The following is a 15,683-nucleotide window of genomic DNA, read 5'->3' as shown; positions in this document are numbered from 1 at the left end:
CCCCTAACTTTTGATTGCAAGGTCTGACATTGACCCCCTTTTCAGGAGTTGACCTAGAGCCCACCAAGGTCATGCATATCAAATTTGGTCAATGTCAGACCTTACAATACATTGTAAGGCACTGTAAGGCTACGGATCTGCCTCACTTCCAGTGATGAAGCTAAGCTATGCTAACGGAGCGTCTATTCCCAAAGCTAAATGCACGCACAGAGACAAAAAAGGTATGTATCTTCTTGTCTAACTCCAGGGAAGATGTTAAATAAGCTAATTTCCCAAAATGTTGGAGTTCCCCTTTAAGTGTGCGGCTGTTGTCCGAATACTAGTGAATATTGAAAAATAAAGGCATGACATTTAGAGACGTCCCCGTCGTAGCGTTCTGGTGCGGGGATATGGGTCTCTCTGTGCGGGGGCGCAACAGCAACAGGTGGGGTAGGCTGGGCAGAGATGTATGCATCAAAACGATTACATTGTTTGTCTCGCATACATTCGATTTATAATGCGAGCACCTGCATTACAATCAAATGACTGATCTGTTATGTGTTATGGACCCGAGTCTCGAGAGGCACTTTATAATAGAAAAAAGACAGTGCAAACATGTATATGTCGCTTACAGTTTATTATGCCTATGCAGCTCGTTTATTTTGACAGAGTTAAAAAATTTCACTAGTATCATTATATTAAATTAGCGGACGTGCAGCTGGACAAGCCCTGGCTCCACGATGACCACTTCTTACAAGAGGCGCCACCGCCTGGGGAAATGCGTATTGCACACCTGGTATTAGATTAGAATAAAAATTATTGGGAAGGGGGGGCGCACCCCCCTACCCCCCCCCCCCCCCCCCCCCCTCTGCGACGTCACTGACCTCGCCCCCTAATATGTCCCCCCCACCGCTAGGAACAAAGTTCCGCGCCTGGTCACGCCTCATACTTTGGGAACCACTGCCTTAAAGTATAAAACAGCAGGTTAAGGGGCTTGTGTCCATAGCGGACGTTTTATGAGTTGTCAGCTCCTTCCTGTCATTCATTTCTATGCTACAGGCGCGACAGGCGCGCTCCTCTTCCCAGCGCCGCGCCTCGCGTTTATGAGCTCTCGGCGGCAGCGTTTTTGGGCGGAGAGCGCTCCCAGCGCATAAAGTTGAAACTAGTTCAACTTTTGGAAAGGAGCACGCTCATCAAGGTAATCAACATCGAGGAAGGGGGCGGAGCCGCCGCGGCAGTCGCGAGACCCAGGAAAACGCTCTGAGCTTTTCTTTTCTTTTTTTCAAAGCGGTCCGCCTTGAAACAAACGTCCGCTATGGACACAAGCCCTAAGAACAGCCTCTGCTCTGTAATCTGACTGCAGAGACGGTGAAGACCTCCGCCTCTGGACCAACATGTCCTCTGTCCTCTGCTGACCTGGGCTTGAGTCCTGCCAGAACCTTCTCTCCTGTGTCTCCCCTACTCTACACCCCCCCCCCCCCCCCCCTCCAGCCGTCCTACTGAAGAGACCAGAACCTTCTCTCCTGTGTCTCCCCTACTCTACACCCCCCCCCCCCTCCAGCCGTCCTACTGAAGAGACCAGAACCTTCTCTCCTGTGTCTCCCCTACTCTACACCCCCCCCCCCCTCCAGCCGTCCTACTGAAGAGACCAGAACCTTCTCTCCTGTGTCTCCCCTACTCTACACCCCCCCCCCCTCCAGCCGTCCTACTGAAGAGACCAGAACCTTCTCTCCTGTGTCTCCCCTACTCTACACCCCCCCCCCCCCCCTCCAGCCGTCCTACTGAAGAGACCAGAACCTTCTCTCCTGTGTCTCCCCTACTCTACACCCCCCCCCCCTCCAGCCGTCCTACTGAAGAGACCAGAACCTTCTCTCCTGTGTCTCCCCTACTCTACACCCCCCCCCCCCTCCAGCCGTCCTACTGAAGAGACCAGAACCTTCTCTCCTGTGTCTCCCCTACTCTACACCCCCCCCCCCTCCAGCCGTCCTACTGAAGAGACCAGAACCTTCTCTCCTGTGTCTCCCCTACTCTACACCCCCCCCCCCCTCCAGCCGTCCTACTGAAGAGACCAGAACCTTCTCTCCTGTGTCTCCCCTACTCTACACCCCCCCCCCCTCCAGCCGTCCTACTGAAGAGACCAGAACCTTCTCTCCTGTGTCTCCCCTACTCTACACCCCCCCCCCCCTCCAGCCGTCCTACTGAAGAGACCAGAACCTTCTCTCCTGTGTCTCCCCTACTCTACACCCCCCCCCCCCCCTCCAGCCGTCCTACTGAAGAGACCAGAACCTTCTCTCCTGTGTCTCCCCTACTCTACACCCCCCCCCCCCCTCCAGCCGTCCTACTGAAGAGACCAGAACCTTCTCTCCTGTGTCTCCCCTACTCTACACCCCCCCCCCCCCTCCAGCCGTCCTACTGAAGAGACCAGAACCTTCTCTCCTGTGTCTCCCCTACTCTACACCCCCCCCCCCCTCCAGCCGTCCTACTGAAGAAACCAGAACCTTCTCTCCTGTGTCTCCCCTACTCTACACCCCCCCCCCCCCCCCCAGCCCAGCCGTCCTACTGAAGAGACCCACCCCTGCTCAGAGACCATGAGGACAACAGCGACATTGTATTTGAAAGTTCCAAAACATCCAACGTCAGCGGCATGACTTAAGCCCATGCTGTGATCTCTTCTACTACTGCAGTATTTCAGAATGAACAGACGAGGCTGGTGTAGCCTGGCAGGTGTACTCACTTCTTATGGGCGTGGAAGCAGGCGTAGGTGAAGCTCTTGCCGTCGTACTCTCCGAAGAACTTGCTGTCGCACAGGCGGATGTGGTACACCTCGTTTCCGGAACAGCGCCCGTACGTCCTCTGCCACTGCTCTGGGGACATCTGCCCCTCCCTGTAAGGACAGCAACACAGAAGTCACGTCCTCTGCTCTGGGGACATCGGCCCCTCCTCCCTGTAAGGACAGCAACACAGAAGTCACGTCCTCTGCGACGGGGACATCTGCCCCTCCCTGTAAGGACAGGTGTTTATGCTGTGTGCTTGTGAGATTTTATGTCTTTTAAATGTGTTTTTTATGGCTTTTTATGGCTTTTCTTGCAACATTTGCCTTCATTGATATACTGGCTGGATTTAGTCCTAACGTCTGCTTGGATTACCTGCTTGGATTACCTGCTCTACCTGAGCTACCTTTTAGTATTGTTGTTGACTGTGTCCCGGTGTGTTTTAAAAAACGAATATGCTAAATCTTTTATTTTTATTTTTTATTTTGGGGGGGGCTTTCTGTATATTTCACCCATCCCAATTTAGTCGTTATGACAATTCCCTTCCTGGCCGTTGTGCGCATTGCCCCATTGTCGGCCTGGGGAGGGTGTAGAACTACCACATGCCTCCTCCGATACATGTGGAGTCGCCAGCCGCTTCTTTTCACCTGACAGCGAGGAGTTTCACTGGGAGAAGGTAACGCGTGCAGTGGTTCATGCTATTTCCCCCAGATCCCCTTCCTGCTGAACAGGTGCCCCGACCGACCAGTCGGAGTCGCAGTTTACAATGACCAGGACACATACCCCACCGGCTTCCCACCCGCTAACACTGCCAATTGTGTTAGTAGGGACGACTGACCAAGCCGGAGGTACCGCTGACAGCTGGATTCGATCCCAGAGTCTCTGCAGTGGTAGGCGAGTGCTTAGTCCACTGCGCTACCCAGCCGCACCCTAAATCATATTTATTTTTTTGTATCCACTTTTTCTCCCATTTTAATTTTTTCTCCCATCCCAATTTCATATCGTCCAATTCAACCCTCCCCTGTCTCGAACGCTGTTTCATGCCTCCCACAAGCCGGCTGTAATGTGGACGTGTAAGCCATACATTGCACGAGTCCCCTCCGGTACTCGAGGTAGCAGCCGTCGCATCTTTTCACCTGCACAGCGCGGTCTTTCAGCGTCAGGGGTCTGCGCTTTGGAGGGACGCCGCCCCCGTCGCTTCCTGATTCTACTGCGCAGGCGCACCAACCGACCTGTAGGAGTCGCTGTCCACAACGTCCGATCCCCACCCATCAGTTTCCCACCCCCTAATACTGCCAAATGTATTAGTATGAACGACCAGCCAAACTGAAAGCAATGTGGAGAACTGGGCTCGAACCCAGTGTCTCCAGCATTGGAGGTGAGCACCTTGCCCACTGCACCACCTAGCCACCCTACCCTAAATCATTTTAATAAACATTTTATAGCCTCTGGTTCCTTGTTCAGCACTTTATCTGGCAGCAAAACTCCTCCTCCCTCCCCCCTACAAATGCTTCTGGTAGTCACTCCAGTAACTTCTCCTTCTCTCCTTTTTCTCTCAGGGAAGTGGGTGAAGCCTTAAGGGGGCTGGACCCCAGGAAGTCGGCAGGCCCTGACAAACCTCCGCCTTACTTTCTGCGTCTGGCTGCTGATTTCATAGCTGAATATGTATCACATATCTTTAATATGTCTATATTAAATAATGTAATTCCGGAGGTTTGGAAAACCGCCTTTGTGCTCCCACTTTTGAAAGGTGGCGATCCCAAAATGTAAAATAACTACCGACCCATTTCCAAGCTTTCTATCTTAGCCGAGGTCCTTGAAAGGCTAGTAAATGAACAAATTAAGGAATTCCTTTGTTTAAATGGCATTTTATCTCCTCGTCAATCTGGCTTTAGGAAGCATCATAGCACTGTGACTGCTGCTGCTAAAGTAGTTAATGATATTGTGGAAAAATCATTGTGCCGCACTTTTTACTGATCTGTCCAAAGCGTTTGATACTGTCGTGTGTCATGATATCTTATGCCAGCGCCTGTTAGGTATTGGTCTGTCTGCTCAAGCCACTGGTTGGTTTGCAAATTACCTCTCAAACCGAAAACAGTGTGTGAAATTTGGTGATTTCTCCTCCAGTGTCCTTGATGTCACAAATGGTGTGCCACAGGGCTCTGTCCTAGGGCCAACCCTGTTTATCATTTATATAAACAATGTAGGTCGTAATATAAATGCTTCTGTCCATCTTTATGCAGACGACACCATTTTGTACTGCTGTGCGAGCACTGTTGCCCTTGCTTTTGACTCCTTACAGTCTGCTTTTGATGTCACACCTGTATCATCTAAAATTTGTGTTAAATGCAGATAAAACAAAAGCTATGTTCTTTTCTTTTAAGAAGGTGCCAGCTGTTGTGCAGGGTACCCCTATTGAACTTGTTACTTCTTATCAATATTTTGGTATTTTAATTGACGATGGCCTATCTTTTAGACTCCATGTTGATTCGTTAGTAAGGAAATGTACATTTAAATTGGGCTTATTTTTTTTTAAACAAATCTTGTTTCTCCTTTAATGCAAGGAGACGATTGGTCGCTGCCACCTTCTTGCTGCCTCTGGATTATGGTGATATTCTGTATATGACTGCATCTGCTAATTGTCTCCATCTGCTGGATGCTGTTTATCATGGCGTGCTGAGAGTTATTACTGCCTGTAAACCCCTTACACATCACTGTTTGCTGTATTCCTTAGTTGATCATCTCTCTCCATGCGCAGAACATTGCACTGGCATACTTTCATTTACAAATCCATCCTAGGTCTGCTTCTCACTTATTTATCTGTCTATCTACTTCACAAACAGACCAGATATAGCTTACGTATTCAGAATATCGTCACCTATTCCATCCCCTCAGTCCGCACTGAGCGTGGTAAGAAGGCGTTCTCCTACTCTGCCCCCTCCACCTGGAACATGCTACAGCAGAGTCTGAAGCGGGCCAGCTTAGTCCCCCTAGCGAGCTTTAAATTGATGTTGGGTGTCTTGGAGAGGAGCTTCTATGCTCTGCTCTTGTTTTTAAGGCTGAATATTTTCTCCGCCCCCTCTTTGGCACTTTATGTTTTGTGTTGTTGTTGTAATTTATTGTGTGTTGACTGGTGAGTGTACTGTTGCTGTTTACATGTGTAACTGTTGTATGGGCTGCTGCCTGAACAGGTCGCACTAGTAAATGAGACCTCAGTCTCAATGTGATTTTACCTGTTTAAATAAAGGTGAAAAGAAATGTTTAAAAACAGAAGTCACGTCCTCTGCTCCAGGGACATTTGCCCCTCCCTGCAGCAACACAGAAGTCTCTTCTGTTCTCTGTGGGAATATTTGGGAATCTCATGATTCAGTTTTGATTCTCAGTCAGTTATATTTAAAATCAATTCTCTATCCATTTGGCTAATGACTTATAGTTTTGTGAATCGGTTTTTAATCTTAGAAGAAGATAGAAGTTTGATTCAAATGTCTTTCTCCTGCCCTTAGAAACTACCTACGATGTGAGGGTTTTTAATCATATTTTCAGAATTCCATTTTTATTTTTGCCAGACATATATTGAAATTATTTTATTGGGAAAAACCACTTGAGATACAGTATCTCGTTTTCGAGAGGGTCCCACATTTTGTGCAATGTAACACATGACACACAACAACAACAAAAATTAAATAAATACAGGACATACAAAAACACAACAGAACAAGTACACATTGTAAGAGGATATGTCTCATTATAAGAGGATAAGAGGATATGTCTCAATCTCCATCATAAGAGGCCCACTCCACGGCAGTCACATGACGCTGCCACCGCAGGGCAAACAAATATGCTTACCCTGCGATGACACCGCCAGGCAGCCGCCGCGAGAAAGGCCCAACAAAACATTCAAAGGGTGAGTAGAATACAGGATGTAATAGAAATTGAGCTCCAGGACTGGCAGGAGAAGAGGAGCAATCAACCTGCCCAACAAGCGCCCCAAATCAACCAATCGCCCCCCCCCCCTGCCTAAAATAGGAGTAGAGCCAACTAGCTAACCCGTAACACCCGCATAAAGGACGGCTGTGCCCCACGTCCCCTCACCAGCGCAGGAGCCCCACCAAGGAAGCATGTACACTTGACAATAAAATTAGAACAAAGAGCATTTTTAAAGAGGTAAAATGAAGATATGGACCGAATGGTCACCGGAAGATTGTTCCAGTCCGAAGGGGCTTTGAACATGAAAGATTTCTTGGCCATTGCTTTTGAAAATGGAGAAACTGTGAAAAAATACTGTACAGAGTGTCTTAGACGATAAGTGCAAGAGAAAGGGACCATCAACTGTTTCAGGTAAGCAGGATAGTCAGAATGGATACATTTGAAAATCAATTGCAGCCAATGTCTCTGTCTTCTTAAAGTAGGAGAAGGCCAGTCTAAGGTTTGATACATAGTACAATGGTGGGTTGTGAACGGACAGTCAAGAACAAATCTGCATAGTCTATTGTAAGTCACATTTAGAGGTGATAAATGGGTTTTGGAAGCAGCTTGATCCGCATAGTCCATTAATGGCAAAATAAGTTGTTGCAAGTCTCTTTCTAACAGTGAAGCAAAAACAATGTCTAGCTCTATAAAGGGCTCCAATGCTGCGATTCATTTTAATAACAGTATAGGTAATATGGAAATTGAATGAGAGTTCGGGGTCAAGCCATACTCCCAAATACTTGATGCGTTCAGCTTTATGCAGAGGTGTATTATCGGCACATAAGATAACGCATGCCTTAGATTCGGGTGCCTTCAGTCTTTTCCGAGTACCAAAAATCATAAAGTGCGATTTGGTTTTGTTTAGTATTAGTTTATTTTCAGCAAGCCATTTCTGTAGTGTCTTAAAGTCATATTGTAAGGCTGATTGAATCTGTGCTACATTATTTTTGGATGTATACAACACTGTATCATCTGCATAAAGATGAATGCTGCAATCAGAACAGACAGAAGGTATATTATTTATAAATATTGAAAAAAGAAGTGGACCAAGGGTTGAACCTTGCGGCACACCACGTTCTTGGACCATTGTATCCGATTTGAACCCTTGGATGACAACACATTGTTTTCTATTATGAAGGTATGTATTGAACCAGAGTAATGCATTGCGTGATAGGCCAACAGAGTGAAGTTTATCTAGAAGTAGGTGGTGGTCAACTAAGTCGAAGGCTTTGCTCAGATCGATAAAAATTGCACCAGTTAATTTACCATCGTTAGTTGCAGAAAAGATGTCGTTTGTAAGCTTTAATAGAGCTGTTGATGTTGAGAATTTTTACCTAAAACCAGATTGATGAGGTGATAAAATATTGTACTTGTCAAGAAATTTAGAGAGCTGATTATATATCAATTTCTCAAACACTTTGGCAATAGAACAAATAATTGCGATTGGTCTATAATTATTCATTTCAAGTGCATCTCCACCTTTATGCAACGGGGTAATACGAGAGCACTTCCATATGTCAGGCATTTCGAATGTGGACAGTGACATATTAAACAGATCACATAATGGGTACATTAGAATATGGGATGCAAGTTTGAGGAACTTAGGTTCTAAACCATCTAATCCAGGACCACCACTTACTTTTAGGCTATTTATGGCATCAAAGACTTCCAAAGGTAAAATTTTCATAAAAGAGAAGCTATGATCAGGAGGCCTATTACTGAAGAGATCAGACACGGGATCGAGTGATGATGCAGCAGTGACAGATGAAAAATGCTGGATGAATGACTGTGCAATCAGCTGTGGATCTCGTATAATAGTGTTCACTTTTATCTGGTCAATAATATTATTTTTGGATACACCAGTTAAAGTTTTAATCTTATTCCAGAATTGTTTGGGATTTTTGAAATCACGAGCTAAGGAGTCCTTAAAATAATTGGATTTGGCATTTCTGACCATAGTCTTGCTAACATTTCTCAGCCGTTTATACTCCTCCCAGACAACTGGGTCCTTGTCTTTTCGGAATCTGGCCCAGACTCGATCCCTATGCCTGAAGCTGCTTATAAGATCTGGTGTTATCCATGGAAGATGACTTCCCTTAACTTTAACAGATTTTAGTGGAGCATGCCTATCCAACACTTCAGAAAATTCGGAGTAAAAGAAATCCCAAGAGTCGTGAACATTTGGTATTAATTGATACCTATCCCAGTTGATTGAGATTAGGTCATTGATAAATTGATCCACATTCATTTTCTTATGTTGCCTGATTTGAATCACTTTGGGTGGTGCTTTAGGTAGTCTAATTTTCCAAATACAGTACACAATAGAATGATCACTAAGGCAATCTGACAAAACCCCTGCTTTTAAAAATCTGTTGGGATGAGAGACTAGGATCCAGTCAAGCAAAGATTCACTGGTAGCTGTGACTCGGGTAGGCATCAATTAACTGGGTTAGGTTTAAATTAAGAAATATATTTTTAACTTTGGTTAGTGATGTAGCTAGCCAGTTCTTATTAAAATCACCAAGAACTATAAGTTCATTATTACATGAAATAGAATTTAAAGTAGCTTTAATAGAATTAAATGATTCTGCAGGTGCTGAAGGTGGTCTATAAATATTTCCAATAGTTAAGTATTTATTCATATGCAGGGTGACTTTGACAAAAGTGCATTCAAAGTCTAGAGGCCCAACTTCAGGGATGATTAATTCAGAGACCAAGCTAGATAATACATAAGTAGCAACTCCACCACCTTTCTTAAGGGATCTGTCCTCTCTATACAACACATAATTTTCTAGTTTAATTTGTTCATTTGTTATTTTATCGTTAAGCCAGGTCTCTGATAATGTAATTATGCTTGGCCTGTGTTGAAAAACCCATGCCTTAAGTAGATCCATTTTGGGTAACAGACTTCTGATATTCTGATTAACTATTTTTAGACCTTTAACACCATCCATCAGAGCACATCAAGTTTATAAAGAGTGTAAGACCACCCCAGTGTGTAAAAGCAACCAACCATTGTAGAAAGGAGATGAGAGACATAATTACACTAGTTATAAGTATATAATTATTATGTTGTCTGCTTTTACTCTGTCTGATCTCCCTCTACCACCTATTACTTTTAATATAGAAGTCATGATTTCTGATAGGGTTCATGATCATTACCCAACACATTGGCATACTGTAAATCACTCCAACTTAATATCGGTCACTTTACAGTCTTCTATTTCTTTATCACGTGAGTCAGATTCCACACCACTTTCTCTAAATAATCCACATACCTTTAGAGAAAGGAAAGGGTTGGGATTGATTCACCTGAACATTAGAAGTCTCCTTCAGCACCAGAAGTTGGACTGGTAGCACAGGCTGATCCAGATATATTGGTCATATCTGAGTCCTGGTTGAAGAAATCTGATATTGACAACCATACTGGGTAATTTACATTGGAGGTGGTTGGGGGGGGGGGGCACACTGTATAAACAAGCAAAACTGTACATTGAGGGGGGGGGGGGAGACTCTGTACAAACAAACAAAATTGTACATTGGACTATTGACAAAACCATACTAGGTAAATGACTGTACATTGGAGGGGGTTGGGTTAGGATATTTACAGGGGCCAGTGTTGAATTGCAGTCTCCCGTAGGTGTCTCTTGAGAGAGGTTTTGAAAGTGGGTAGTGATCCACATTCCTTTACAGCTTTGGGTAGGGCGTTCCACATTGATGTGGCATAGTTGCGAAACGTGTTTAGTCCCTTATTTGAGCCGAATCTGGGTTTAACATGATTTGTGGAGCTCCCTCTGGTGTTGTGATCGTGGTATTCACTGACCTTTGGGAAGTATTTTGCCATGTACATGGGTACCTTGGTCGTGTAGTGTATCTTGTAGACCAGGCCCATTGCAAGTTGCTGTACTCTGTCATCTACTCTAAGCCATCCTAGGTTGTCAAAGTGGGCAGGGGTGAGGTGGGTTCTAGGAGTAAGGTCAAGCAGTAGTCTGACCAGTTTGTTTTGAGATGTTTGTAATTTTGTTTTTAGCGCCTTTGAGGTGCTTTGGTACCATGAGGTGCAAGCATAGTCGTAGTACCCCTGAATGAGTGCTCCTGCCAGAGTCTTCAGGGTATTCTTGTTTACCAGAGAGGAGATCCGGTACAAGAATCGAGTTCGTTGGTTGACTTTTTTTATTACATTGGATGCCATTTTGTCACAGGAGAGATTAGCCTCTAGGATGGAACCCAGGTAGGTAATTTCATCTTTCCTTGTGACAATATTGTCACCCACTGTAACTGAGAAGCCGTCTTGCTGAGTTTGTTATTTGAACCGAAGAGAATGGACTCTGTTTTGCCCATGTGTAATGATAGTTTGTTATCAGCGAGCCATATGCAGATTCTGCCTAGTTCCGAGCTGAGGGTTTTTTCAACCTGTAACTTGTTCTTGTCAGAGACCAGCAGGGCTGAGTCGTCCGCAAACAGGAACAAGTTGCAGTCACAAGCTGACGACATGTCATTTGTTCACTGGTTGTCACTGGTTGAGTGGTGCTGCAAAGCACCTTAAAGAAATCAGTGGTAACCTCAGTCTTTCCCAGTTAATTACTGAGCCCACCAGACCAAACCTTAAAAATGACTCTAGGTCTACCCTTATTGATTTGATTTTTGTGAATAAATATGACAGGATCTCAGCTTGTGGGGTTTTTGACTTAGGCATAAGTGACCATCAGTGATGCCACTAACGCGTTACTAAGTAACGCGTTATTGTAATCTGATTACTTTTCCCCGAAAATAGTAATCTAACGCGTTAATCTTTACAAGCCAGTAATCTGATTGCAGTTACTTGTCCAAGTGGCTGTGCGTTACTATTTCGTTACTATCTCATCATAATGCAGGCGGAATGCAGTATTTTCTTTCGTTTTCGACAGTCAAATATACGTTTGGAAAGCTTTTCCTTGTATTGGGGAGTGACGTCACAGCACGCAACCTCGCGTGTTGAGCCATGCTGGTGGGCGCGGCTGTTATTGTTATTATCAGGCTGACCTGCGAGCTAGCAGGGAGACGCTCGCGCTCGTAACGCTTTCTTGGACTGGAAGTTCACTAGTCTACTTAACGTTTGTGTAAGCTAAGCCGGGTGAAAAAAACATTCACTTTGCGGAGGAAACAAAATACTGTCTACCGCATATGGAATATACAGCACAGCACGACCATCGACTTCTACAGGACTCGGAACTGCACCAGCCAAACAGTATGTTCCACCTTTGAGTTAAACATCTTTTGCATTGCACTATTCATGAACATGGAACATGGAACACCATACTGCAGTATGTAGGTTGTCAGTAGCACACTGACAACACTGCAGTATATATATTCCCTCCCCGCCGTATGTATATTTCCCTCCCACCCGCCCACCCCCTCCTAATGTACAGTCCCCTCCCCATCATATGTATATACTCTGTCAGGATCTAGGGGTAACAGTACTGTATATTTGAATACCGCTTATGTCACAAATGTATCAGTACTAAATACCTATACAGTATGTCCCTATGCCATAAATGTCATGTATGTTGTGTATGTCATAAATGTCTATATGAATTGAAAATGGGGGACCCTGATGGAAACAAGACAAACATCTTTCTCAGGTCTGCATCCCCTTAACAATTGTATGTATTGAGCCGTACTGTATTGTACCCATTCTGCAATCTGTTAAATAAAGTTTTCATTCATTCATTCACACAATAATAAATAATAATAACGTAGAACCATATCTGAATGGGGCAGGCCTCAAAGGTAGGCTACATATCAGCCTACATGTGGTGTTATTGACCATTTATCTTTTGTGAAATCTATAGATCTATAGATAGCAAGATAGGCCTACCTGCCCTATTAATACATTTTACTCAAACTGAGTACATTTTACTAAATTTTTTTTGTCATTCTTATGTTGTGGCAGCAGCAGGGAGGACGACTTCGTAACCTAGTTACTTTCAAAGTAACTAAGTTACTCTGATAATCAAGTAATCAGTAAAGTAACTAAGATTACTTTTTAAAGGAGTAATCAGTAATCAGATTACTTTTACAAGTAATCTGTGGCATCACTGGTGACCATTGCCCCACAGTCTGTGTAAGAAGCACGAGACTGCCAAAAACAAGATCTCACACAGTTTTAAGGAGGAATTTTAAATCTTTTAATAACGAATCATTTTTAGATGATCTTGTTCTTTCTGATACTTATTGTAACACTGAAATTGATGTTCAGTTAGCCCTGGACTCCTTTGTAAATACATTTAATTTATTAGTTGACAAACATGCTCCTTTTAAAAAAGTCCGTATTAAAGATAGAGTAATACCCTGGTTTTCTCAGGAATTGTCAACCCTAATTAAAGACAGAAATGCTGCATGGTCTCGGGCAAGGCGTTCTGGAGACCCTCAACATTGGCTTTCTTTTAGGCAAATTAGGAACAAATGTTCTGCAGTAGTAAGAAAATCTAAAACTGATTACTATCTGGAGTTGGTTACAAACTCATACTCTAATCCGGCAAAATTTTGGAGTGCAGTGAAGGTGAACAAAATAAAATCATCTAATTCTTTACCCTTTCATATTAAAGTTGAAAACTGTGTGATCTCTGAGCAGAGTGAAATTTGTGTTGCCTTCAATAGGCATTTTGCGGAGGCTGGTAATTTATTTAATAGGAACTATAATGGACCTTGTCCTGTTGATTCTGATTGTTTGTACCCTGTGGGCGTCACTTACCATTTCTCCTTTCAACCTTTTACACAGTCAGCTGTATTTGATGCTTTGCAATCAATTGATGCAAAGTGTTCTACAGGTGAGGATAACTTAGAGTCTTTTTTTATTAAGTTGGCTGCACCAGTTATCGCTGAACAGATTACTTATATTTTGAATCTCTCTATCTCATCAGGTAGATTTCCTCTAGTTTGGAAATCTGCACGGGTGATTCCTTTACATAGGGGAGGTGATAGGGATAACTTAGATAATTAGCTAAAGTCCTGGAAACACTAGTAAGTAAACAACTCAAATATTACCTTTCAACTAACTCCATACTTAGCTCTCAACAATCTGGTTTTAGAGCCAAACATAGTACAACATCAGCCATCACTTTGGTTACAAATGACATTATTTCAGCATTAGATAAGAAGAAACATTGTGCTGCCCTCTTTGTTGACTTATCAAAAGCATTTGACACAGTTGATCACTACTTACTTCTAAAGAAACTATCTAACATTGGGTTGGATGATAATGCCTGTGTCTGGTTTCAGGATTATCTATCTTCTAGGCGGCAGTGTGTGAAGTTAGGTCAAGCACAATCTGAATTCTTGGCCATGACTAAAGGTGTGCCACAAGGTTCAGTTTTGGGTCCTGTCCTTTTTACAATTTATATTAATGATATTGTTTCTTCTTTGTATGGATGTCATGCCCATCTGTATGCTGATGACACAATTGTGTACTGTATTGCAGACTCTGTACAGCTGGCCTTTGAGAAATTGCAACTTTCCTTTTATGCTCTACAGCAGGGGTGTCAAACTCATTTTCACAGAGGGCCACATCAGCATTATGGTTGCCCTCAAAGGGCCAAAGACCGTATAAATGTTAATGTAATGTAAAATAAATGTAGCTACACATTTACATATTGTTAAACATGGTGTTTCTGTATTTATTACTTATTCAAGTTATACATATTGCATATTCATTTGCATAAATGTAAAAATATATGTTAGCTTATGATATTTTAACAAATAATTTTAGTTTATCAGAACCCCATATTACTCCACCAATCAATGATCAAACCATTAAAGTAAATAACAAAGAAGAATATCATCAAATACAAGCTATGACATTAAGTTTGCTCAAAACCTTTTTGTCACAGTCAAGAGGGGCAGAACTAACAACTGTGAGCTGCAAAGAACACGTGGGACAGATGTAGCAGATGTTACAAAAACAAATGGCTGCACACAACCTTGCAGAGGCCATACATCCAACTAATGGAAGATAGTTTAATTAACTTTAATTAACAGATTGCAGAATGGGTACAGTACAGTACAGCTCAATACACACAATTGTTAAGGGGATGCAGACCAGAGAAAGACTTTCGACTTGTTTACATCAGGGTCCCCCATTTTCAATTCGTAATGAAATTGCTATTATGTGTCTGCATGAACACACAACTGTAACTGTACTCAAAAATAACAAAATAAGGGTTGTCTCAGTTCACAACTATATTGGTCAAGTTTTGGGTGGGACTTGTTTGCGTCCCTACAGCTTCTTATTCAATTGAGCGAGATGCTCGGTTATGTCACACAGCCAGTTTGCATCTGACAGTTCAGACAATATTTTTTCAACCCTTTGTTACCTATTCCGCCTGGATCTTTTTTGTATTTTGGGCTGTAAAATTGTCAAAGAATGTCTGAGGAGTAAGTGCTTTTGGCTTTTTTCCTTTGTTACCTCAGATGTTCAACATACATGTATGTGTAAGAATGTGTAATAACTAAGGCTGTCAAAGTTAAAGCTTTATTAACGCATTAACCCACAATTATTTTAACACTGCTATTTTTTAACCCAATAGTAATGTAAAAAAAAAAAAAAAAAATTTTTTTTTTTTTTTTTTTTACCTGAGCTCTTGGGGGGCCACATCAAATGACGTGGCGGGCCGGATTTGGCCCGCGGGCCGTGAGTTTGACACCTATGCTCTACAGGATGCCCTTACTAGTCTTAAATTGGTTCTTAATGCTAGTAAGACAAAGTTTATGTTATTTTCAAGAGCAAGGAATATTAACCTTGATGATGTGAGGATATCTACTGTCAGTGGCTCTTGTATAGAGAGAGTCACTGAGTATAAATATCTTGGCCTGTGGCTTGACAAGAAATTAACATTTAAGTTCCATGTGGAAAATCTTGCCACTAAACTGCGACAGAAAATTGGTTTCCTGTACAGAAACAGATCCAATTTTCCTCTATTTAGTAGA

At 43.1% G+C, this 15,683-nt stretch overlaps 1 protein-coding gene across 1 annotated transcript in view; it reads right to left on the bottom strand.

Annotated features, from left to right (window-relative positions):
• The window catches only part of kcnt1b (potassium sodium-activated channel subfamily T member 1b), a gene marked incomplete at its 5' end in the record, with an annotated part of 317,351 nt that overhangs the window by 60,975 nt on the left and 240,693 nt on the right, over nt 1–15,683 (bottom strand). Inside the window, 2 exons of the mRNA XM_084308105.1 lie at nt 2,553–2,557; nt 2,714–2,863. Coding sequence (XP_084164231.1) covers nt 2,553–2,557; nt 2,714–2,863 — 155 coding nt within the window. The remainder of the gene's footprint in view (nt 1–2,552; nt 2,558–2,713; nt 2,864–15,683) is intronic.

This window comes from Notolepis coatsorum, assembly GCF_963971535.1.
Source record: "Notolepis coatsorum genome assembly, chromosome: 2".
Lineage (NCBI taxonomy): Eukaryota > Metazoa > Chordata > Actinopteri > Aulopiformes > Paralepididae > Notolepis > Notolepis coatsorum.
Note: the sequence above shows the minus strand (reverse complement) of the source record. Positions and strands in the feature narration are given on the sequence as shown.